Source organism: Rhipicephalus microplus, chromosome 7, assembly GCF_043290135.1.
Source record: "Rhipicephalus microplus isolate Deutch F79 chromosome 7, USDA_Rmic, whole genome shotgun sequence".
Taxonomy (NCBI): Eukaryota; Metazoa; Arthropoda; class Arachnida; order Ixodida; family Ixodidae; genus Rhipicephalus; species Rhipicephalus microplus.
Genome location: NC_134706.1, coordinates 124,998,908 through 125,024,280, shown reverse-complemented (window position 1 = coordinate 125,024,280; position 25,373 = coordinate 124,998,908). Strand labels below are relative to the sequence as shown.

At 45.4% G+C, this 25,373-nt stretch overlaps 1 protein-coding gene across 1 annotated transcript in view; it reads right to left on the bottom strand.

Annotated features, from left to right (window-relative positions):
* Positions 1-7,778: 7,778 nt before the first annotated feature.
* The window catches only part of LOC119182689 (glutathione hydrolase proenzyme), a 53,466-nt gene continuing 35,871 nt past the window's right edge, over positions 7,779-25,373 (bottom strand). Inside the window, exons 5-6 of the mRNA XM_075868284.1 lie at positions 12,963-13,133; positions 7,779-8,620 (exon numbers count right to left, since the gene is read on the bottom strand). Of these exons, the coding sequence (XP_075724399.1) occupies positions 8,522-8,620; positions 12,963-13,133 (270 nt within the window). The 3' untranslated portion in view covers positions 7,779-8,521. The remainder of the gene's footprint in view (positions 8,621-12,962; positions 13,134-25,373) is intronic.

Here is a 25,373-nt window from a genome sequence, read left to right as displayed (position 1 = left end):
GTGTTCTTTTCCCGCCATTTCAAAACACTGCATCAATGAAAACAGATTTTCCTCTAACCTCCTCCGTTTACGGAACACATTTTGTAGTTCTCCAAGCACTGCCTCACTCTCCACCCATTTCTGCATTCTTTCCTTTACTATCTGCATCAACAATTTGTAAACTACTGATGTCACTGTTATAGGACGGTAGTTGTTTATATCAGCTTTGTCCGCTGTTTCTTTATAGATCATGCTTATCCTGCTTATTTTCCACCCATTGGGAGCTTCACCATTCATTATTTCTTTGCTCGCAGCCTCTCTTAATATTTGCTTAGATTTTGGTCCTAGTTTCTTTATTAGCATGATTGGGATGCCGTCAGGGCCTGTTGATGTGCTATTAGGAACTCTTTTCTCTGCCCTTTCACACTCTCATTGTGCCAGTGGAGCCACTGCGCTAATTGGTCCATCCTCATCTCCTACGGTGCATGCAGCGCTTTCTGCTCTTTCTCTCTTCCCTCTCTGCTCTCTAACTCTTATCTCCCCAATCCCTCTCCCATGCGCAGGGTAACAAACCAGCTGCCTATAGGCTGATTAACCTCTCTGCCTTTCTTTTCCCTCTATTTTCCTTCCTTCCTTCTTTCTGGGTGTTTGAATTTTTCTGTCATCATTGTTTATATATATTCCATTGCCTCATCTCTTCTAGTCTGACCCCTTTAACTGTAGCTATAAACCTCTGTTTCATGGTTGCCCTATTATTCAGAGAATTTAGATGGTTCCAAAACTTTAAAGCTGCCTATTTATTATTCTTTTTTTCTAGCTCTCTGGACACCAGGCATCGCCTTGTGGTGCACAAGACGACAGGTGCTGCTGACGGCGGGAGATAATAGCTGGGCTTGCATCGCATGTTTGCTTAGGTCGTGCTTTCACAACTGTTAGAAAATAGCAGCCACAGCTGCCTGTTTTCCTCATACTCAGAACGGCTGTGCTGTGGGTAAATATTTGTCCAGCTGGCACTGCACCATCGTTGGGCGCCCGAACAATCAGTCAAAAAGGAGGTGGCTGAAAAATAGACTGCCAACATTTACGGCAAAATCAGAGGCGGGTGTATGTGCGGCGTGTTTTCAGGAAGTTTGGAAGCCCTTTCATTCCTATAACTTAAACATGAGTTCGTCCTCTTGCATTGGTAGCCGTATTTTTTCCTATTCAAACGGATGCAGTGCAAGCTTATAGGGTAAAGCAAGGTCACCTACTGGAATAAAGGAAATCAACCGAGTAATTAGAACGTTAACGAAGTACGGAATCTCCTTGAAATGAGAACATTCAATCCAATTCATTTTTATTCTCTTTTTTGCCCTACACCAAAAAAATGTAGGAGGCCGAAAGAAAAAGTGAAACATCGATCACTTGACGGAGATTCGGGCTTACAAAGCATACAGCAAAACAGCATATGTGAAGGTGCTGCTGGTGACAACGTTTCTGATGTAGCTGATTTCTTTACGTATTTAGGGTCACACATACTCAATGCGTGTGTTCCATGACAAGTTGAGCACGTAAGTTTCACTTTGCAAGACCATGTCAAGTTACCTCGTGACGTGCACCTGAAGCAGCGGTTGGCTTCAACTAGCTTCTTTTTCTCTGAAACTACGGAGATGCTGGCGCCACAGGCGCGTGTGCCATGATCCTTGGCTTTGCAGAAAAAGCGCTTGTTCCTCTTGTACGATGCGCTCTGTAGTAACGAAGCGGTGCTGGTGCTGCCATCTTGTTCTCTCTGATGACTGAGAGCGTGGTTAATAACAGGTCGCTCTGAAAATGACTGACACTGCCCCCGGCTTTCCAACTCAATACGAATGAACATGTGCAGCGCTTTTACTCCCGAGTGCGAGTTTGGAGCTGTCAATGCTAGATCTGACGCGTTAGTAGAAGGCTAAAGTTGTCTTAAAGCCTCGCTGCACTTTGCTCTGATGTATGTTAGAACACTTTCGTATGGCAAAGCCTCTCCGAGAAGTCCAATTGAAATTGCCGAGAAAGTTATCGTTGGTACGTTCAGTGCAGTGAGACATCGTACGTTGAGCGGCACAGAGTCGTAAAGCTGTCTGAGGACGCGGACGTTGCTTCCAGCCTCGACATGTGGAAGATCGCGAAGCGTTGACAGGTGATGTTGCACGATTCTGTTACGGTCGCCGAACCGTTCTTTCAGTAGCTCTATGGCGTCGGCGTAATACTGTTCGGAATTCGGGAATATAGAGGCCGCGGCTGTCACTTCCCTCGCAAGGTACTGCCACAGGTATAAATCTTCGTCGTCATTGTTCATGCGTTGTTAAGATGAACATTAATTCTGGTATAACTTCTCCCAGAAAGCTGACCACTTGTGAATATCGCCTGCAATTGCTGGCAAGTCAAGGTTCGGCAGCCTTGGGCCAATTTTGGTCATAGAATCAAGAACCATTGCTGCCGCATTCGTAGGAGCAGTTACCACTGTACTGTTCACGTGTCCCAAACTGTCTGTTTTGGAGCGAGTCTCGGCGAGTATGCTGATAGCTTGGTCATTATATTCTGCTGCCGTGACATACTCTGCTTCAAGCTCCTCGTCAGCTAGGCACTCCTCGAGCACATCTTTAATCTTCAGAGCTCGTTGTTGCTAGCTGACAAACGGTCGTAAATACCTGTGAGCTTAGGCTTGTCCGCGGTAAAGTCTGTTAGCAGGGACTTTGCTACCTCCAGGAACTTCGTGTTGTGGGCTCGTCGAGCAGACCGCTTGATCTTGAGGCGATGCCTAGGCACCCGGCAACGCAGTTTACGAGACCTGATGGTAGCACCAGAACACGCAGCGTAGCGAATAAGCGCAGCGAAACCGAGTCTTACAATGTCAAGCCTAGCGAGTAGACGCAGCATTATCAGACTTGTCCATGCGTATTATTTTCTTTTTTAGTTGTGAGCAGGATGTCATGGCTGATTATGTAAGCGCCCAGGAATCCTTCTTTGAAAACGCACCAAAAAGGGCATCGACACTTCAGCGTCTTAATGTGTTCAGCGAGAGTTTGATTTTCTTGGTATCCGTGACAGTCGGTACCAACAATGCTGAGGCGGCGCAAAAAGCTTCATCGCACTTTCTGGTCCACTGTCGGGCGCCTATTGAATCCGGTGTTGAAGTCAAGTCTGGTCTACGCCGATCAGCAGTGATCCGTTGCAGTCTTCGCTGACCGCAGCATGACTCAGTCAAGTGGAAGGTTCTCTCGAGTAGTGCGATTAAGGAAACGCGTCCGAACGAGGAGTTTGGGCACCACAATATAAAGGAAAACTATCGATCGGCGGAGAAACCAGGCCGAACGCCATTTCCGGGTTCTAACTTCTACCTCTTCTCGTCCTTTGGTCGCCTGCACACGTTTATTCCTTCCTTTTTTTTTACAACATCAATAATCATATATTTTGTCAAGCTGGAAATGTCCCACTGCGTTATTCGCGATTCTGCGGAAAAGCGAGGCACTCTGTGCATTTGTGTGGCATTATGGGCACATTGTTGACGATGTTGCTGATGAGGATGAAAATTTAGGCAAGTCCCAAGTACCATGAGTAACGATGCTATGCTTAGCATGAGGCAGTGAGGTTACTGGTTTGTAATTTTTGTCTTCAGCGAAACGTTACGAAATAACGCTACGGAAACGTGTTAATGTTGCGCGCACAGATATACGTTGAACAGTCGCATATGTTTCATAGTCGCTTATGTTTCATTTCGTGTTTCGGTTCAAGTTGTTTACCGTTGTGCAATGATGCCAACCGATACATTTGTATTGCCAAAACCAGAGACGTAATCTGATACGTAGCGCTGGTGCTTGTGGTATGGTAGCCCTAAATGGGGCTACCTACGCTAACTACAGGAGTTGAGGCTTAAGTGTGCAATTGACGTTAATCCGACATAACCACTTTATTGTTGCAGCACATATGTGATATTCTAAAGCTAGATAGCTAACACTGCTACCAAGGTTGACATTTCCTAACATGACGTCCCCATAAGGTTGTTTTCAAAAGCAGCTTCAGACCAGACATTGCTTTGTGGCAGAATACTTGATTGACACGCAAAAATATTGGGTTAGATTCCTGGGCGGACTCTGAATACTATTTTTTGTATTCGTCAAGTCAACGCCGCCGATATGAGCTTTTACTAACGCTCTCGCATTGAAATTGCGGGTGTCAACGTCAGTGATGGCTGATTTTTTTTTCTTTGAAACACAGCATTTAAAAAACCAATGTGTATTCTCGCCTTACCTGGTTAGCTACAAATTGTCAAACGCCTCTGAAGCATGGCCACATAACACGGCCTTTGGTATACGGGTATGAGCCACACGTGTTAGGAAAAAAAAAAAGAGTTTGACGGCGTATACGCGACAAAATTTTGACGTTGCAAACGCGATAGGGTATAAGAGCTCGTTTCTCAAAACTTTTGGCATCGGCGTTGGGATCGGTGTAAGTTACTGCGTCGTTGGTTGTGGGCTAAAAATCATTATCTTATCCATGGCATCAAATAGTGCATCAAGCTAAAATTTTTGAGGTACATCAAGCTTGGCATGCAGTGCAATGTCACTTTTTCAGCTTCTCGTTGTCTTTTTCCAATTTTTATTGACGTCAGCTATTACTTCATGTTCTTCCCTTAGAACGGCACTACGGTGATTTTTTGTTATAAATGTGCTCTCTGCAGAAACTATAACACCACGGTTGGCGGGGGAAGACAGTTAGTCATAATAGGCGTGGTAAATAAAAGGGGAGGTGGGCAAGCGAAGACATATCAGAGATCTAGGGTAAGCTTGGCGTAGAGTGATTGGTTTCACTGCAGCTGGTCACGGAATGATTTATCGTAGAAAATGGCCTTTTTTATTTTAGGAGGCTTATGTTTGCGAGGGGTCGAAATGCTCATGGTGTTGAAATTGAAATGGTTGGAAACGTCTGGTGTCTAAGAGGTGTAAGATTGTTCAAGCCTTGTCGGGGAGATAAATTGCAGAAACTTTCACTTTCAAGCATGAAATAACTTATGATCACAATAATTGCTACACTTGGTGTGAAAGAAAACTAGAACATGCTAAACTTCTCAAGATTTTGAGGTAGATTCAAATCTCACGATGAGCTATTGCTGTAGCATTATTGATCAGAGTTTCGATGCACCTCACTTTTTGAGTTGCAGATTTGTTCTCATCTCGGTGCACAACTGCTGCGATCACTAGTGAAGAAACAGACAAGAAATGAGAGAAAAGACTAAAATAAGATAGGCTTTCTGCAGAGCACCTTTATTGAATGACATTTATTTCGGTTGTCATGTCACGTGTGGTAGATGTATTTTCGCCCTTTCTGAATTCGCCTCACTTACTCCATCTGTTGGTCTTGAAATTCCGTAATCACTCTTTCCTACACTTTCCATCCCTAGTTTCCAGCCGATAGTCCATATAAGCACTCAATGTGAGTGTGCATTGAGGTTTGCACTGCTTGAGTGTGGTCATAGTTTGAGCAAGAGAATAAGATTCTCTCTAGTGGAAGCTGGAGCCACTATTTCTGCCAGAAGAGCTAGCACTGTTGGCTTCCTTGTCTTAGTATTCAGTAGCCAAGGGCAACGCTGCGTGAACGCGTCTCTAGTCCACACCAGATGGGACTTATGCAAAGCGGAAGCTTGCGATCCTCAGCAATCGCCCTCTCTTTCATCCACCACTGCGGTGCACGGCACAGAACATTCACGTGGCCGGCGCGGTACGTGGGTGTCTTCGAGTTGTCGATGTTCACGATGTGGCCTCGTTGTTGCAGCTGCCGCCGCACCTCCCGATCGAAGCCTACCTCCACTACCAGGGGTGTGCTGTGGTTTATGAAAAAAAATGAGTAATTGCAGGGGAGCAACTAAATTTCGTGGAGAAATGAGAACTGAGCTTTATGAGCACTTTGGTGCGCACCGGTCATATTCCACCTGAAGCGAGGTGCCCATATTGTCAACGAAACAAGTTCAAGTTGGTACATTCCTGTTTTTCATTCAATTAGACTGAACTTGAATTGAAAATGGAACGGAACGGTAATAGTACCAATGTACAGTAGGTGAAGCCCAAGCAAAAAAAATATGCTTGCTTTGTATCAGTGTAGCGGACAATTTTTTCATCAGTGGAGTCACCTCGTTTGACATTCTGTGCAGTTGTCAATCTCTTTAAAGGTAGCGTTAGCTGCTACGTATCGCAATAGAAGTAACGCAAAGTGTGAAGCTTCATTTATAGTCTCGTATTCGTGAAATATGAGAGGCCATACACCACACTTTCTGTTCAATACTATGTGGCAGCGCTGTAAATAAATATGCTCAGTGTCAACCTTTTTTACGGTGCACATCTCCCGCTAATTTTTTCGCGGCAATAGGTAGCACCTGAAGGTAGTCTTAAAAAACAAAAATACAATATAGCGCTAACAAGTGATCTTGAAACAAAAACTACCATGTGCAGCTCACAATCGAACTCGGGCCTTGGAGTGTGAAGCGGGCATCCTACCACTGCACCATATTGATGGAGCTGCGCGCAACTCCTAAACAAGGAGACATGGCAGACTACCGCAGTACAACAAGTGGCTTGACCCTGTTTTTGTTTCACTTTCCGAAACTCGTTGCGAACAATCTAAGACTGTAGTAAGCTTCAGTTCAAGCAACTGAATAATTCTATAGAAACTTAGTGCTACCATCGAACACGTCCTGTGCAGCTGCACTCGCTACGACACCCAGTGATGTCAGTTCAGGATGGTTTTGAACCAACTGGACACGAGACCATTCTCTGTGCAGAAGATTCTGTGACCTTGGAAAAGTGATTTGATAGTGCAAAAAGTGACTAAAACTGTACTGCAATATGTGAACACAACAAGCCTGAGCGATCGCCTGTAGCCTGCATGTGCTTCCCTTAGTGGGCTCGTGATTGTGTGTATCCTTCTTCTCTCTCTGCTATCTTTTTTCTCCCCTTCATCCCTTCCCCAGTGCAGGGTAGCAAACCGGACGTGCATCTGGTTAGCCTCCTTTCCTTTCCTTGCATCCTTCTATATCTCTCTAATGTTTCTTCTTTCCTGCACGGCACCACACCGAGGTCTTCAAGGCGGTTCTTCGCTTCCTTGAGGACTCTGGACGAGACAGCCGGCTATGGAAGCCACGCGCCACGTCCTTGGTCATGGACGCCATTTATCTTCTTCTTCCCTCTTCTTCACATAAATAATGCTCCTCCCCCCTACAGGTGCTAACCCGTGCTCCCAATTAGTGCTGCAGAACTTGCGTCTTTTCCTATTCTGAACATCTTTTTCTCTCTAATGTTTTTTTTGTTCACGGCATTGTCAAGGTTTTGTATAAAAAAACTAGGGAATTCATCACAGAATGATAGTAAAAACCAGTGGCTTGGACCTGAAAGGTAATGATACGCAAGAGGTTTCGTCTATGTACCCAAAAAAAAAACATCCTGGTGGATCGAATTTAGGATATTGTCAACAGATGGCACTGTACATTTTTAATGTTTCCTGATTTGCTTTCTCTTTTTTTTGGGGGGGGGGGGGAGGAGGCTACGCCAGCTCATAACTGTCGCAACACTATGTTCCACAGAACTAACGTGTATAAGCAGCGCGAAGAAGCAAGAAAAATCAAACGAAAATTTCAATAGGAAAGACCCAACGTTTCGAAGGTGGTTTGGCTTGTTCCACAGGGGAGAGGAGGCACCAGTCGTGCGGCACTTAAATACAGTTGCTTGCCGTACGTGAGAAACTCACCGTGACTCGTCGCAAGCCGTGGTAGTGCAGGGAGGGACATGTCCCCGTGGTGTGGTTCTTGTTCCCCGCTGTCTACTGAATGTGCCAGGATTCAAAGAGGAGTCACCGGCGAGTGTTTCGTTCTTTATCTAGAATAACCTCGTCATCCGGACGGACGTGGCCGCGAAACCACTCCAGTGTTCTGCCACTGTGCTCCGTTGGCTGTTCAATTGAGGGAGGTCGTTCCTGAGCCTATGCATTCTTTTATTAAGGTTCTTTGTTTCCTCAATGTTTGTTTGTTTTCCCAAGACGCCGCAGTGGCTTGCAAACGTCGTGTTTTTTATATGTAATTTTAGTTAGAGTTTTTTTTTTGTTTCATTCCCTTAGCTTGTATCCCAACCAGGCAGACTTCTGCCAAATGTTCACCTTTTATTGTATTGACAACGTGTTTATTCACCATATCTCACGCTTTATACTGGCTTCCCCCGATGGGTGCACTGTTACAAATTTATTGTATAACCCTATAGATTACAGTTTTATCGCAGCATGTATTCTCCAAGCAAAGCGTAATTAGGGCCACTTTGTGAAAATTTTACCAATCAAGTTTTTGGAAGCTCAATATAGTATGCGAGTTTTCTACTGGGCTGCTCGCTGTTGGTACTTATAAAAACAATGTGCTTCTGTATCTATCCCGCACATAAAATATTTTCACACATTTGTTATAATCGGCACCTGCACATCTTTCGCAATAACAGCCGCTATAAAGGCCATAAACCAGTGCATTTCCAAGCACAATAAATGAATTCAAATGTTCTTACTCAGGGTGGACACTAAACATAGAACCAAACAAAACGCGGGCTTTTGACACAGATTGTTGCGGATCCAGGCCAAGTTCGAGCATGTTCAAGAGCCCCTGAAAAAAAGAGCAATTTTATACAGGTAGGAAATATGTGTGCTCCGCAAGTTGCCTTGTCCCTCACTACTTTTGTAAAATAACATCCTTTTTTAATTTATTTATTTCGTACAGCCACGTTGCAATACAGTCCCTAGGCGGGAGTGCATTGTATAAACGAAAATTGTCAATAATACGTGAAAATGAGTTTAACCAAATCTGTGAAACAAAACTGAATCCTATGTTTCACAACCTTTGCAGCATGTCAAGCATGAGAAAAAATTAAGTTGAAAAAGCACGCATGATACTGTAAAGGAAGATATTGGAATAACTAGAAGAAAGAAAATTGGGGTACCCTTAAGCTTCGCCAGTCGAACGTGATAGAGATATCCTGTTCCTAGTGTGTACTTCAAACACTTAGTGCATGAAATCTTTTCGAACTTGCAATGAACCCCCTACGTGGTCTTAAGGGTGCAGTAGCGTGTGTGCCTTTTATAGAATCAGACTGGCTTTAAACTACGAAGTCATTATGATAGCCCCTAGGTCTGACGCCTGATAGCAACGTACGATAGCACCATGCTATATTTAGGCAATATGCCGTGTTGTATTGTGAAGCATGTACACAGAATGCGTGTGTTTATCCCTGAAATTCCTAGCAGAGGAATACATTTGTCACAGTATTGCCAAGCAGTGGCTAGACTGGGTGGTGAAACACTCACTTGCCACACAAACCACCCGGATTCGATCCCTACACAGACGTCGAATTTTATTATTTCTTTCGTTTGCATCATTCCCGATTGTTCATTCGCGCAAAGATAATTATTTTTTGTTCATAACCAACGATGTCGACACCGACGCCGACGCCGGAATTCCTGCGAAACGAGCTCTTTAGCGCTATCGTGTTAAAAAAGGAAGAATAACCAATAACGGGTGTGTTCCCACAGCGGTCTTGTCAGGCAATCAGGACTACTTTTTAAAGCGGTAGCATTAAATAGAACTTGCTTCGCAGATATTCTCGCGTCAGCGTCGTTGGTTATGAGCGGAAAATCATCCCCTTTGCGTGACCAAAACATACAGAATCTATAACGGATCCGGACATTGACAAAGGTGCAAATAAAGTAAATGATAAAGTATTCTGGGGCTTAGTCGGGTCGTGTGCGTTGCAACCGTGTGGTCCACCACACCGCCCCGCATATGCTTGTGAACACAGAGGAAAGAACTTCCCCGCTTGGAAAAGGAAATGTAGTGACAGCAACTTTCATGGTTTACAAACGCACGCATCTTGTGTACAAGCTCGGCAGTACATGACATGTTGCCGTAACAATGCGTTCCACAAGCGTATATTGCCACCCAGCGTCAAAACATGGGGTTATCATGAAGGCTTCGTAGTTTAAAGCCAGGTATACCCACTACAAAAGGCACCCACGCTACTTCACCCTTAAAGCCAGCTAGTGAGTGCATAGCAAAATCGAAAACATTGCATACACTAGGTGTTTTAAACACGCGCTGAAAACAGAATATCGCTATCACGTTTACCTCCTAAATTCGAAGCTTTAGGGTCCCCCTAGTTTGTTGTTGCTGTTTATTGTAAACTACTCACAAAGCAGGAAAGAACTGAAAATTTTTAGCGCTAATTTTTCTTACATGGACAAAATAAATAATCTTGTCTGTTCTCCTTATTATACAGCGGAAACAGTGACAGATGAAATTGTCCACACCTCAAGTCGTAAATTAGAGAGTGCGTGCAGGAACGACAATATAGTTAGTGTCTGCAGCACATTCTTAGGCAATGCATTTCATCTATAAAAGATAAATGGAAAAGACGACTACTTCCAATAGAAAATAAAATAACACAAGGCTCAATTCTTTTTCAAATTCTATAAACTTTCAAGCAAAGAGATCACGAGGCTTTGGTACTACAAGTAATATCTGAAATTATTTAGAAAAAGTTTACTGGAGGCGTAAAGTGTAGAATTTACACTGCAGATATCGCAGCAACAATACTGGAATAAATGAAACTCGCACAAGAAGTAAGAACAACGTGTCGCCTTCGATATTCCACACGTAGGCTTGTCATGCATACTCCTGATTGTCAAAAGCAAAATGCATGAAAGTATACCGATATGCTCTCGTTTTTCACTATAGTTACTCCAGTGTCCAGTTTATTTATTTATTTTATTTATTTATTTATGAGTACTGCAATCCATACTAGAGATTTTCGCAGAGTGGGTTACATGAATTACATGAATGCTCAATATCCAGACAAACAAATTTTCAAAACACGAAGATAAAAACACACAGAAACAAAAATATATACGCACAAAGCAACCTAAATATGCAAAAATTCGAATGTTTATGGGGACAGAGCTTAATTGGCATGCTATATTAAACAGTGTTATCGAGCCTTGAAGAAAACGATGTTAAGGATGGCTGTAAACCTTCGGTGTTGGTTAGTTTGTTCAAGTCGTTTATAGTTAGTGGAAAGAATGAATATTTAAAGCAGTTGTTACGGGTTGCATAAGGTGTTATTGTGCGCTCATGCCTTTGTCGAGTTGCATATCCAGACGAAAATGAAAGAATTTCAGAAATGTCTAGCTTGTAATGTCTCTTTATTAGTTGATGTAGAAATTTTAGTCTAGATACGCGGTTTCTTTCTGTTAGTGTTGGTAGATTAGCTCGAGCTGAAAGTTCCGTGATTGAAGTGCGCCCGAAGCTGTTATAAATAAAACGAATGGCCTTTTTTGTACTCTTTCTAGCTTGTTGATATTAGTTTTGGTAAAAGGGTCCCTTATAATGGAAGTATAATCCAGAGTCGGTATAAGTATTGTTTTATAAGCCAGAAGGCGGACGGAGGGGGTTGAGAGTTTCCATGCCCTTCTGAGGAAGAACAGCTTACGCATTGCCGTGTTAGTTACTGTAATAATGTGTTTCGGAAATATCTTGTTTCACGGCAAAAAGTAAACCATCTCCCGCTAAAGGGAAACTTGTGTACACGCGAAGCAGCCGGCGTTAATGCTTACGCCGGTGGTGACGTCTACGCCAATACTCATCGCGGCAATGCCCAGGTAGGGGAGACGCAAAGCAAGCAGTGATGGACCGGTGTTTCCCACCGGTACATGCCAATCGCTAATAATGGGCAATGAGAGACAGAAGACTCCCCCTGCCTGCACACAGGGACCCGCTTTCTGCTTTTAGGTAATGCTCACGCTACGAATTTTTATTGTTCAACGATTCACAGGATAAATCTCCCACCGACACTACCTAAAAGGTAAAGATCCAGTGCCTATATACGCGGGGCGGCCAGTGAACGCTAGTGTAGCGTGACAAGCCTCTTTTTTATATCAAAAAACGGGCTAGTAGACGCTGCCTGAGTCGGTGTTGCGAGACGAGAGAGAGGAGGATCGTAAGAGTGGACGCACATGTGTATTGGGTTTGTAAACGCTGCGAGTAGAGATGCCTGGAGGAGAACTAGGTGGAAGTGGGCCAGTCGTAGCAGACGCTGTCTGCACTGGCGTCATGAGGCGAAAGAGGCGGATGCGTGGGAGAGCACACGGAGGGTGGAAGCGCACGCGCAATGGGGGTGTGAACGCCGCGGGGAGGAAAGCCTACAGGAGACAGAGGGCGGAGTCAGCGTAGGTTAGCAGACGCTCCCTACGTCAGCGTTGCGAGGTGAGAGATGGGGATTTATTTGATTGGTGTGTCAAGTTTAACGTCTGAAAACAACCATTGATTATGAGAGACGCCGTAGTGGAGGGCTCCGGAAATTTTGACCACCTTAGGTTCTTAAACGTGCACCCAAATCTGAACAGAGGGGGAGCAAACGCGCATGTGCTGTAAAGGCGGTTACGCTACACACCTGATTGAGCTCGATCCTAAGCTGATACGCATCTAAGGTGCAGAATTGTTGTACCAGTCAGGCTTTAAAATTGTAGGTTCCTGATGTGTCCCGAATTGAATTGTAATCCTGATGTGTCACGAATTACTGACTGCTACTTCACTTCAGTACACAGAGTGCACTTCAATAACTTCGTACAGAAAACATGCACTAGTGGCCACAAGACCAACATTGAATATTGGCTCAGAAAAGAAAAACGGGGAAAGAAACGAGCTCTACATACCTTCTTTACGTGCAACACTGATCGCTTCGTTAGCCTTTCACTCTATCAGACCTATTCTTACAACACTTTATCCCTTTCAAATAGAACCTCAAATATTTCGGGACGTAAAGCAGTGAGTAATCACAGAAAGTAGTATTTGAAAGTGCCTGACATCACTCAAATATTGCTATAATATTGTTCCACAAATATCACTATTATTCTAAGTAGCCATCGTTTTGTGTATCAGGTTAACCTCTATACTGTACCTGAAAGAAGATATTAGGCTGCATTGCACCGCCCATTGCTCCTAAGGTGCACAGCCAGTCTTTAGTTCGAGCATCCGTGACGACGACAGGCATGAGGGTGTGATATGGCTTCTTGCGTGGCCCGACACAGTTGGGGTGTCCAGCTATGTTGTTGAATTCATTTCCCCTCGCCTGAAACAGAAGTATTCAGCCTCTGTAAAACGGCAAAGCGTTATGCCTCGTAATGGGGTTGCCCCATGGTGCGAATTCGACAGCAATTTCGGTCGCTGCTAAGGTGACTGGTCGGAATCGGCTTACGTTTAAAAGGTCTGAAAATCGGTCCATTCCGGTCGCAATATTACAAGATGTATTGCTAAATACCATGATGAAAAATGCCTGCCTCATGCAATGATAAAGTAATGTAGTGCGTTAGCCCCAGAAAAAAAGTTACCAGACATTGACGTAAGCTCCACAACATAGAAAATGGGAGCAACGATATGCGTGGTTGCGCATAGCTCTAAAATAAACCTATGTCGCTTTTTCACACCTACTGTAATAAAGTATGTTCACAATTGTGCGTATGTGCTCGTTACAAGAAAGGTATTTGTCCGATTGTTGCATGAATGTCAAATATTTATTCTCCAGTATAACCAAACGTCACGTAACCTTTAGGTTTTAGTGGGCAGCCTGCTTCGCGTCCATGAATGAGGAAGAGGCTGACAAGCTTGGACTTCATAACGGGGTCATTACCTTCGTCACCAGGATAATAGACGTTTGCTTGGGTTCAGCGTTCCGATTCCACAAGTTGGTGACCCGTTCACCCAACCAAAGCAACATTCGCAATTCATCAGCTCATATTTGTTCGTACCACGTGAGATACGGCGCTCGTGCACGTCAGTGTCGTCCAGAATGCCACTTTTGGCGAAAGGGTAAGGCCAATCACTGGCAGCGGCAAGTGCTACCAGTCCTATGTCAAGCCGTCTCTTCTATGTAACCGACCACGTAACGAAAGTTCATTACGTTATAGACACTGGCGCAGAGATTTGTGTGCTTCTCCCTATCTTTGGCGACCGAAGACGACATCGCCCCGACACGCATTTTCTCACTGTGATCAACGGATCTAATATTAGAATTTACTGCCGCAAGTCAGTGATTTTTCACTTTCGCATTTTCGACTGCACCATCTGTTTTGATGGCTATTCACCATCGCTGATATCTGCGGCCCGGTTATCGGTGCTGATACTTTGGGCTAGTTCAACTTGGTTGTCGACCTATGACAATGCCACCTTCTGGACACCACGGCCAACATCTCGGTACAAGGCTTTGGCACAACTGCACCACCTTTGCGTCTCGTACAAGCACACACTCAGGTATTGGCACCTTTGTCCACCATCCTACAAGAACATCGACTGCTAATTCAACCCCATCGCCTGATCGCCTGATCCGTCACAATGTCATGCACGAAATTGTAAATAAAAGACCACCAGTATACACCAGACCTCGCCACTTAGCACATGACCGGCTGAATGCTGCCAGACAATAATACAATCACATGCTCGAATTGGGCTTCGTTCGTCTTTCTGCTAGGCTTTGGGCGTCCGTTTTACACATGGTTGAAAAGAAGACACGAGATTCGAGGTCATGCGCAGACTATGAAGCGTTAGACTAAATGACGATTTGCGTCAGGTATCCTATTCCTCACATTCACGACTTCCTCGCTTCGCTTCACGATAGCTGAATATTCAGCTAGTGTATCTAGTTGATGCTTACCACCAGATACCTGCTGAGGTTTTTGAAATTCCTAATACTGCAATCAATACATCGTTAGGCATGTTTAAATACGCCTGTTTAATCTTTGGTCTCCGAAATAATGCTCAAACATTTCCGATGCTCGTTGTGTGCTACGTGGGCTGACCTGTTGTTTGTCTATTTAGACGACAACCTTGTTTTCAGCCGATCTGCTGCGGAACATGAATCGGACCTTCATACGGTCTTCGAACATCTCCGTTAATACGGCCTCGTTATAAACGTTTAAAAACGTCACTTTGTCCTCGATTCCCCAATATTATTCCGTCATAGAGTTTATAAAAGTGACATCCAGCCCGTCTCAACCCGGGCTCAACTCATTAGAGATTACGCACAACTATTGACCACAAAGAAATTGAGGTAATTCCTAGACCTCAGCAATTACTACCGTGGTTTCATTCCTCGTTGTGTTTCTATCTTGCAGCGTCTGCACAATCTACTCTTCCAAAAACACTAAGCAAATAGGTATATGTTATCACGGTAATAAATTGAGTATAAGTAATAACAGTGCGGCAAACAACAGAACAGTGGCGACCGAGCAGCGCAAGTTTGTCCCCATCTTTCTCCAGTCCTAATCATTCGGCACGCACAAGTAATGATGAAACTATAGCCACGCTGCAGACACAAACCTCCTACATGTCCGTGCCATTACTCAGCCTCCCCAAAAGCATCAACTCGATGCTTTCAGGTATATCAAGGCAAGAGCAAGGCTTCAGCGTGAGTAATACGGCTTCATCCTGATCACATGGACGATGTACGGCTGTGCACCATGACGAAAGGACCGCACGCTGGGCTCTCATCATACCCTCCTTTTTTTTTAAAGACGACAGTCTTTCTTAGGGACCTTCGACGCAAACGTTTTTGGTCAATCTGTACACTTGCCTGTTTGTCCACTCCTAATGGCACCGGGTACTTGAAACAGCCGACCCCAAGCACAGCGCCCACCAATGTTGCTCAAGCTTTAGCGTTCACATTTGTGCAATTGTCAATTATTAAGCAATTATTGCGCATGTCTGGGGCACCATAACAACACGTATATATTCTGCTTGTGCATCTTTTACTGGAAAAGGCATACATAAGTAATTTTAAGGACCGTAGCGCTTATCACGACACGCTGACCATGCAACGTTTGCACAAAAAGGTGAGTGTTTCCAACGCTTTGCTAAGACGAGACCATAGTGGCACCTGCCCGTCGCCTTGCGTTCTACACCTTATCACCTGTGATACGCGTGCGCGCACACCCGTCTCAGAGCCATGCGCTTCGTTTTTGAAGGAAACTGCCAGATGGCACTCATGTCTCACGTGTGCCGTGGCTTGATGCTTTCGTTCGCCTCCACTGCACGCTAGAGGCACTCTAATGCAGCGCCTTCAGAACATCATTCACCAATTTTCTTGCGCGGAACATCAAATAAAGTGTTCACTGTCTCCACACACAATACCATCGTCTTTCGATGACATTTGCACAATACATGTAGAAACGGGGCCAATTTTTTTTCCTTTTCTCCGTAGCACCGTGAGAAGTAGCAGGCTAGCAACGCGCTTTCCTGGCCGATCTCTCCTCCTTTTTTTCATTAAACACCTTCTTCTCTCTTCTCATAGGTGACATCGCTGAAACACCTTCTTCTCCCTTCTTATAGTTGACATTTTTGAGGCGCCGAAGAATGCGGTAAGGGCCGAAATAATGGCGCAAGAGTTTTTCAGAGCGGCCGCGTTGGCGTACGGGACTCCAGAGCCATGCTTTTTCTCTGGTGTGGTAGGTGATTTCTTTGTTGCGAAGTTGTACCTGTGAGCATCGTGTTGCTGAGAGCGAATGCGCAAGCGAGCTAGTTGTCGAGCTTCTCGGCGCACTGCGCATACTGGTCAGCATTTTCGGTGGTGGTCGTAAAGGCGTCAGGTGAAAGCATGGCGTTTAACATCGTGGTAACTTTGCGGCCGCGAAGCAAGCGGAAAGGTGTATATCCTGTAGTTTCTTGCACGGTGGTATTTTATGCGAAAGTTACGAAAGTCACGACACTGTCCCAGTTCCTATGGTCCACGTCGACGTACATGAAAATCATGTCTGTGAGCCGTTCTATTATGCCGTTAACTTGTGGATGGTAAGCTGTCGTCTGGCGATGTACGGTGCCGCTGAGTGCCGTCCCTTCTTCCAGCAGTTGGGCTGTGAAGACCGTGCCTCTGTCGGTCAAAACCACGGCCGGTGCACCATGGCGGTAGATGACAGTATGGATAAAGAAGTCAGCGACATCGCTTAACGTACCGCGTTGGAATGCTCGTGTTTCGCAGTAACGGGTTAAATAGTTCGTCCCAATTATTATCTAGCGATTACCCGCTGAAAGTTTTGGAAATGGACTTAGCGGGTACTTGCCAACTTCTTCAAACGTTGCTCGGGGTGGCTCCACAGTGTGTAAAAGACCAGCAAGTTTCATGGGTGGAATCTTGCGACGTTGGCAGCCTAGGCAGGTTTTGACGTAGTGCTTCACGGTACGGGACAGTTTGGACCAGTAGTACGAGTGGCGAATACGAGCCAGAGTACGCGCGAGCCCTCAATGCCCGGAAGACCGTTCGCTAGGGCACGCCTTGAGGATGCCGTCTTTTATAGCACATGGTACGGCCAGTAGGGTTGTTTAAGCGTTGGGAATAAAGCCGCATGTACAGGATGTTATCACAGAGAAAAAAATTATGAACTATGCGCCTGAATGTTCGTGGTGGCTGTTCAAGCTTATCTTCGAGATAGTCGATGATTGGGCGAAGTTCTGTGTCATCACGTTGTTTCTGAGTCAAGTCACAGGCTGTGACGGCCACGAGGAAACTTTCGTCGTCAGTTCGGTCAGGAGGAGTCAACTCAACTGGGGCACGTGATAGGCAGTCAACATCGGTGTGTTCTCGTCCCGACTTGTAAACCACCGTAAGGCCAAATTCTTGCAGTCGGAGACTTTATGGAGAAAGGGGGCCTGGGGTGCCTTTCAGGACTACAAGCCAGCACAAATAATGGTGGTCGGTGACTACTTTGAACGGTCGCTGTACAAATAGAATCAGAACTTGGCTATGGCCCATAGTACAGCTAGACATTCATTTTCTGTGGTGAATTAGTTCGCTTCAGCTGAAGATAAATAACGACTAGGTTGAGCAATCACTCGCTTGGTGCCTTCTTGCCATTGCACAAGGACGGCTCCGAGGCCGACATTACTTGCCATCTGTATGCACTTCAGTGTCGGCATTTCGTCGAAAGGACCCAAGATGGGAGGAGTTTCGAGGCATCGTCATAGCTCCCAAGAACCTTCGTTTTGTTCTAAGGCCCACACAAAAGCAACGTTGTCTCTCGTGAGTTTCTCGTCTAAGGGTTCTGCTATTTTGAAACGTTCGGAACGAAGCGGCGATAGTACACACAAACGCCCAGAAAACGGCGTACGTCTTGTTTGCTTGTCGGAGTTAAAAAGGCAGTGGCAGCTAGTGTTTTCTAGGCGTCTGGGCGAATTCCGTAACTGTTGACGACATGGCTGAGAAACTTGAGCTCCTCGTAGCCGAAGTGGCATTTTTCGGGCTTGAGTGACAGGCCAGCTGATCGGGAGCCTGTAGTACTGCACGGAGATGCTTAAGGGGCTGCTCGAAAGTCGCTGAAAAAACTACAACGTTATCCAAATAGACGAGACATGATTGCCACTTGAGACCGGACGAAACTGTGTCCATTATTCGTTGAAATGTCGTGGGAGCAGAGTACAGCCCAAAAGGAAGCACCTTCAACTCAAAGAGCTCGTCATGAGTAATGAAGGCGGTCTTTTCCCGATCATGCTCATCGACCTCGATTTGCCAATAAACACTGGGTAGATCCATCGATGAAAAATATCTAGTGTTTTGAAAGTGGTCGAGTGAGCCGTCGATGTGAGGAAGCGGATAAACGACTTCTTTTGTCACGATGTTCAGCTTGCGATGATCAACACAGAAACGAAATGTGCCGTCTTTCTTTTTCACCAACACAACCGGTGATGCCCATGGGCTTCTAGGTGGCTAAATGATGTGCTCAGCAAGCATTTCTTGTACTTCGTCGTGAATGTCGTCTTGTTCTCTGCGAGAAACACGATAAGCATGTTGTCGAATAGCCCTTTCATTGGTCTCCGTTAAGGTTCTGTGCTTCGCGACAGGTGTCTGATTTCGGACGTCATTGCAAAGTAATCACTGAAGAAAAGCCAGTGGGAGCGAAGACTCTCTTGCTGTGAAGCCGATAGCGCGCACTTCATGTGAAGCTTAACCGGAGACTGTTTGTCGTGGTGAAAACCGGAAGAGAGTTGCACAGGGGAAAAACTGGCTTTCGAGTCTCTGATTTCATTGAAGCAGGGATGAAAAACTGCCTCATGAAGTACTGGTATTCATGACTGAAATTCGTAATTAGAATTTCCGCAGGCTCTTGTGTAAGCTCTATGACACCACGGACGACGCATACTTGACAAGAGAGCAGGAACACATTGCCTTCCACAACTACAACAGCCGTTTGGTTGATCTCACTTAACACGTTAACAAGAGCACTAGAGCGGGGCGGTATTGCCACTGAACCGTCGGATACACGCAGCGCCATATTACGCAATTTGCAATTCTGATAATGTGCGTTGCGTGGAAAAGCAGCTAGATTCCCGCAGATTTATATATGCCCCATATTCTCGAAGGAACTTTAATGCCAAGATGACCTGCCTCGAGCATTGCCGCAGTACGACAAAAGTCCTGATGGAGTTGGAACTGCCAATATGTACTCGGACAGTGCTCCTCCCGACCAGCGTTACTAGATGACTACCCGCGGTACGGAGCTGTGCACTGTACCATGGCATCATCAGTTTTCGGAGAGCCGCCGCGAAGTCACCACTCATAATGAAGTAATCGGCACCAGTACCCACGAGTGTGGTGGACGAGTGATTGTCGACGGTTATAGAAATATCAGTGGAAACTGTTGCGTCGCGTTCATAAAATTTTCTGACAGGGAAATTGGTGTCATCAACGTGTCGTGGCGGAGGATGTTTGTCAGTTCTGTCAACAGCGGCCCCGCCCCAAGAGACCGCTGGCCTCAGTTTTCCTGGCGTGGGCCAAGACTTCGGGACCTGTTTCGAACACCAGAAAACTTAACCTAAAGACAAGGTGAGCCGAGGCACCGAGGAGAAGGTGAGCGTGGCCGGTGGCTTTGTGCAGGAGGGAAGGGCTGCTGCGCTGCTAGGTATTGTTGAATCTTGTGAGGACGTTTCCTGTTGCTGGGTCTACGCGCATGGGGGTGAAACCATTGAAGGCCCATCCTGCGATACGCAAACTGGTGGTAGAGATGGCCCACTTCATTGCAACAGTATTAAAGGGGCCTGTCGTCAGAAATGCGCATATGTCAGATTTACAGGTGTCTTCGCACGAAACGTCATGCTTGAGTGCTCTCGTGGGTATTTGCAGGAGCGGATTGACAGGCCGATGGTGAAAAACTAGAGGGTGGCAGGCATTTGGTAGAAGGTTGAGGACTCCTCAGTGCTTCAGCGTAAGACAGAGCAGGAGTTTCCGCACGTATTGAGAGCAATTATTGGGTCACATTCCTGAGTTCCTCGCGAATAATGTCACCCAGAATTGTCACACTCTGCTGAGTAGAAGTGGGGTGAACTTTTTCGAGCTCCTCATGGACCACACTCAGCACAAGCTCGCGGAGTGCTGCTAAGTTCAACTGACAAGTGAAACGTGACACATCGGTGACAGAAGCTTGGTGATCGTATTGCAGAGAGCGTTGCTGAAGTGCTCGTTCCATGGCAGTAGCTTCAGCGATGAACTCATCGACAGTAGTTGGGGGCTTACGCGTGAGTCCAAAAAAAGAGCTGTTCTTTGACACGCCGTAAGAGGAGTTGCACTTATTTTGTCTCATCCACCTCTGGGTCAGCGCTTTAACAAGCGTGACATGTCATCGACAGACCTAGCCACGTTTTCATTTGGCTTCTGAACGTAGCTCCGCACAGTTTGCTCCGCTTCCTCTTTCTTTCGGGATTTATGAATGCCTGGCATACCTGTCGCTAAAATCCTTGCCACTTGGTGATAGATGGCTCATGGTTCCTATACCAGGTGTGAGCATAGTCTTCAAATGCGGAATAGACCTAGCGACGTTTCTTGTTTTTATTCTATTCGTTGGCGGCTGCAACCCAGTCGAAGTGGTCTAGCCAATCAACCACGTCCTCGAACACATACCCATGAAACGGCTTCGAGATGCGTGCTGTGTAGACGACGCTTAGAATGGATTTGAGTTGATCCATGTTGCTCTGTTGCGTCTGGCTTGCTGTTGTGGTGGTCATTCTTGCCGAGCTCAAGCGACCACATTCAGGAGGTAGTCCTAGCGAGCGGTGGCTGAGGCGAAGTGCAAGGTTTGGCTCGGGAATTGTTGAAATGGTTGCAGAAGCTTGAAGCGGCTTGAGTTCAAACTAGTGAATTGAGATTGCACCCAGAATCTCCATCAGTTTGTCATGTTAATAAATTGAGTAAAGAAATTACAGTGTGGCAAACAGCAGCACAGTTCCGACCAAGCAACGTGAGTTCGTCCCCGTCTTTCTCCAGCCCAAAACCTTCGGCACGCACAAGTAATAATGAAACTATATCGGCGCAACAGCCAAAAACCACCTACATGCCCTTGCCAATATTATGAACGAACGCGGCCCAAGTGCTTTTACCACTGGTGAAAATGGTCCCGCTTCTGCCACTCGATCTTCTAGCCCACCCGAAACCAGATGCGCTCGTTTCTGCGATTGTGGGTGCATCCGACATAGCATTTTGCGTTGTTCTTCAAAAGCTGGTTGACAATGCTTGACAGACGATACTTTGTGACAACGAAGCTGACAGCAAAAGATGGCCCCATATCTGCATGTTAATCTGCAAATGTCGTCGAAAGACGATAGACTTGGATGTGGAGAAAGTGAACAAAACATTTATTTGATGTTCTGTGCCAGAAAATTGGTGAATAGTATTCTGGAGGCACTGTGTTAGAGTGCCTCGAACGTGAAGTGGAGACGAATGAGCGCATCAGGTCACGTCACACGTGAGACATGAGTGCCATCTGACAGTTTTATTGGAAAACGTTGCACGTTCGAGATGGGTGTGCGCACGCGTTTCAAAGGGGATAAGGTGTGTAACGCAAGGTGACGGGTAGGTGCCACCACCGTGTTGTCTGAGCAAACCGTTGCAAACAGTCGCCTTTTCGTTCAAGCGTTGCATAGTCAGCGCAGCGTAATAAACGCTACGGTCCTTAGATTTACTTATGTATGTCTTTTGTAGTAAACGACGCACATGCAGATCATTTACGTGTTGTTTTGGTGCCTCAGATATGCGCAATATTTGCTTTTTAATCGACAATGGCACAAGTATGAACGCTGAATTTTCAGCAACATTGGTGGGTCCTACAGGAAAGGTCGGCCGTTTGGGGTATCGGCTGGTGCCGTTTAGAGTACCTAGTACTGTTTAAAATTGACAAACAGACAAACGTACAAACAGACAGATCGAAATTGTTGCCTTGAAGGTCCCCAAGAAAGACTATCATCTTTAAAACTCGCTACAGCACTTTCGACTACGAACTCTTGCCAATTTAAATCATAGTCCGCCACTTCCATCACAACCTCGGTCGCTCGGTCTTTGTTCTCACGGGCCTTAATCCACTGATTTATGCTAATACTTTCAACCTTTCCTCACACATGCCCCGCGAAATGCGGCAACTTGCCTATATTGCTGAGTTCTCTACTGAATTCGGATATTCAAAGTACCGACAATCCTGTTGCTAACGTGCTGTCATGGAATCACACCAACGCAAGCCAAGCAGCTAGTCACGGCATCGATTACATGCGCCAAGCAACTGCTCAACGCACAGACCCTGAACTTCATAAACTCCAAACAACGAACACTTCTTGTTCATCGAAGAGGTCTTAGTATATAGCTGCGCGAATATATCTTTATTTGGGACATGTCTACAGATTGACCTCGACCGTATGTCCCACATCAACTCCGACGGCAGGCTTTTGACGCTTTATATTTCTTATCACAGCAGGAGTGTGAGCAACACCACGTCTCGGCACCTCCCGCTACACCTTTGGCCTTGTATCAATACTGATGTTCATTGTTGGGCGTGGTCGTGCATTCTGTGTCAATGCTCCTAGGCCCTTTTGTACAACAAACGCAGCGGAAGATGCATCAAACCGAAGCGAATGTCAACTTAACACAAAGTTGTGCTTATTTGGCAACGCCTTGGACACTAGGCGTGTTGTGTGATATTAGAAATTTTAACCAACTAGTATGCATCTACTAAACTAGAATTAAAGAAAAATATTCATGGCATATCTACGGCGTGAACTATGTTGAGTGGGTCGAAGTACGGACGGATGCATGGACGGTTGTACGAGTGGACGGACGGACAGATGGACGCAGGCACGGAAAGAAGGATGGACGGACGCATGATCACACGGATGAACGCTTCATCCCACTCATCATCATTCACTCCACGGATCTGCAGTGACACCAATTTTATCGACATGCAATGCAATTATGTGACCTTGAAAACTGGCTACTACGACGAGACGGGACGACACGGGACGTAAGACCCATGGCGTACGGGGCTTCGCCCTTAAAGTATGCATGTGAACTAGCAAAATTATTTTTTTCCTTTTCCGCCGATTGTGAAAGAGGTTTTGTAATGATTCCGTGAACGAATCAAGGCTGTCAGATTGAATACTACTCAACTTTAATCGAAAACTATTAGTGAATGTGCATGTAATTATGAATAGGTCAACCTTGAAGCGAGGAATCTTTTTTTTGTCTTCTTAAGGGAGGGTGATAGACCTATGGGTTTAAAAGATATACTATTGAGAAAAACAACTGCTTTCACGACAAATATTCTGTAAACCAAGAACCATGAATTAAAGTTATGCGGCCGGAGTTGAGGGGAGGGCGGGTTCCTAGGATACCCACCCGTTGTCTACGCACCAGGAATACACCGTATCTAGTATAGTACCAACAAAACGGTTTCTAGCATTCGCTTTTCTTTGTCATATTTACGTTACACTTGCTATTATAAACCCACCGTATAGTTTTATTGAACTTATTGTCTATTACTTTTTAATAATATTTTGTTTAACAAGGAAAAGTCACAGCATATCCACGGAGTGATAGATAATGGGCGAATCGTCGAGCGGTTTTTATGGTCAAACCGTGAATCGTCCACTGGCCACGTTTGTTCATCTGTCTGTCTGTCTGTCTGTCTGTCTGTCTGTCCGTCCATCCGTCCATCCATCCGTCCATCCGTCCATCCATCTGTCTGTCTGTTTCTATGTCTGTTTGTCTGTCTGTGTGTATTTCTGTCTGTATTTCCGTCCGTCTGTCCATGCAGCTGTTTGTCTCGCTGAGTGTCCATCCATCTGACTGTATATCCGTCCGGCTGTCCATCTGTTTCCCTAGTTAATACTCCAAGTACGACCATCTGGCATATTTTCATCATATTTTATTTGTACACAAATACCGCCATCCAGTGGATATTCCAAGGAGCAAAATGAGAGCTGGCGACTACTTTACAAGAGACGCACGACCAACGCCCTAAGGACCTTTGCTCCCAAAACAAGCCCTTAAAATTCCGCCTATTTTCTTCGTCCAAAGCAGGGATCTTGTTCTTGCAGACCTGGTGCTTTCAGATAGTGTATACGGGGAACTGTTGGTCAGCTAACAGCTCGTAATAAATTCCCCCGATACATGCCACCAGAATGCAGAAAAAAGGACGCTACACACTTGCGTAGTAGATACTGGCTGCGCTGACACTCGCACGTTTATATGCACATTCATACCCGCAAATGAGACGAAGGTGATAGTAGCCTGTAGTTCAGTGGTTATTTCATGGAAAGCGATAACGAAAGGTCTCAGGGTTGATTCCTGCCATTCATTTATCTTTTCGTGTGTTTTTATGGTTAAATATAAATTTCTCTTACTAGGATAAAAGTTCCGCATACTTTACTTTTCATCATTGTCTGTTATTTCTCGATATTATTGTGTCATCCCATTTACACATTTTCAACAGACCATTTGCGAGAGAGCTGTCAAAGGCTTTAACATTTTATGAACTTCCGTGATGGCTTCACGATTTGACATCCATTAAAATTAGAAGCAAATGTGTCTATTAAAACAGTGATTTCAGTTATGGGCGGACGTGCACCACGAACATGATAAATTGTGGATAAATGTAACACCGTTTCTTCCGACCCATGAAAAGACAGACGGTCTGACAAAGAGCTTTTATGAAGTCGCGAGGAATCACCCGGTGTTCGGTTACCTTCACGGTAGGAGGGTCGTTTGCTCACAGATTAGAGCAATTTTAAGTGCAAAGCATTTCTTTGCGTACTGTAAGCACTTCTAGCGTCTATCTACGTATCTATATAACTGTTTTTCTATCTAGCCATTTGCATCTTGGTGTTCCCGTGATCAACCCGTTAACTTGGCGTGTACGAAAAGTAGTATAACGGTGGGCAAGATGGTTTGACAAATATGATACGTTAGACTAGAGATAGATATTGTCACAGTACCATCACGTACGTCGTCAAACACTTCCTGTTAGGGAGTGACACATACCCAAGGACGGGTATGTGCCACTGATATGCGGGT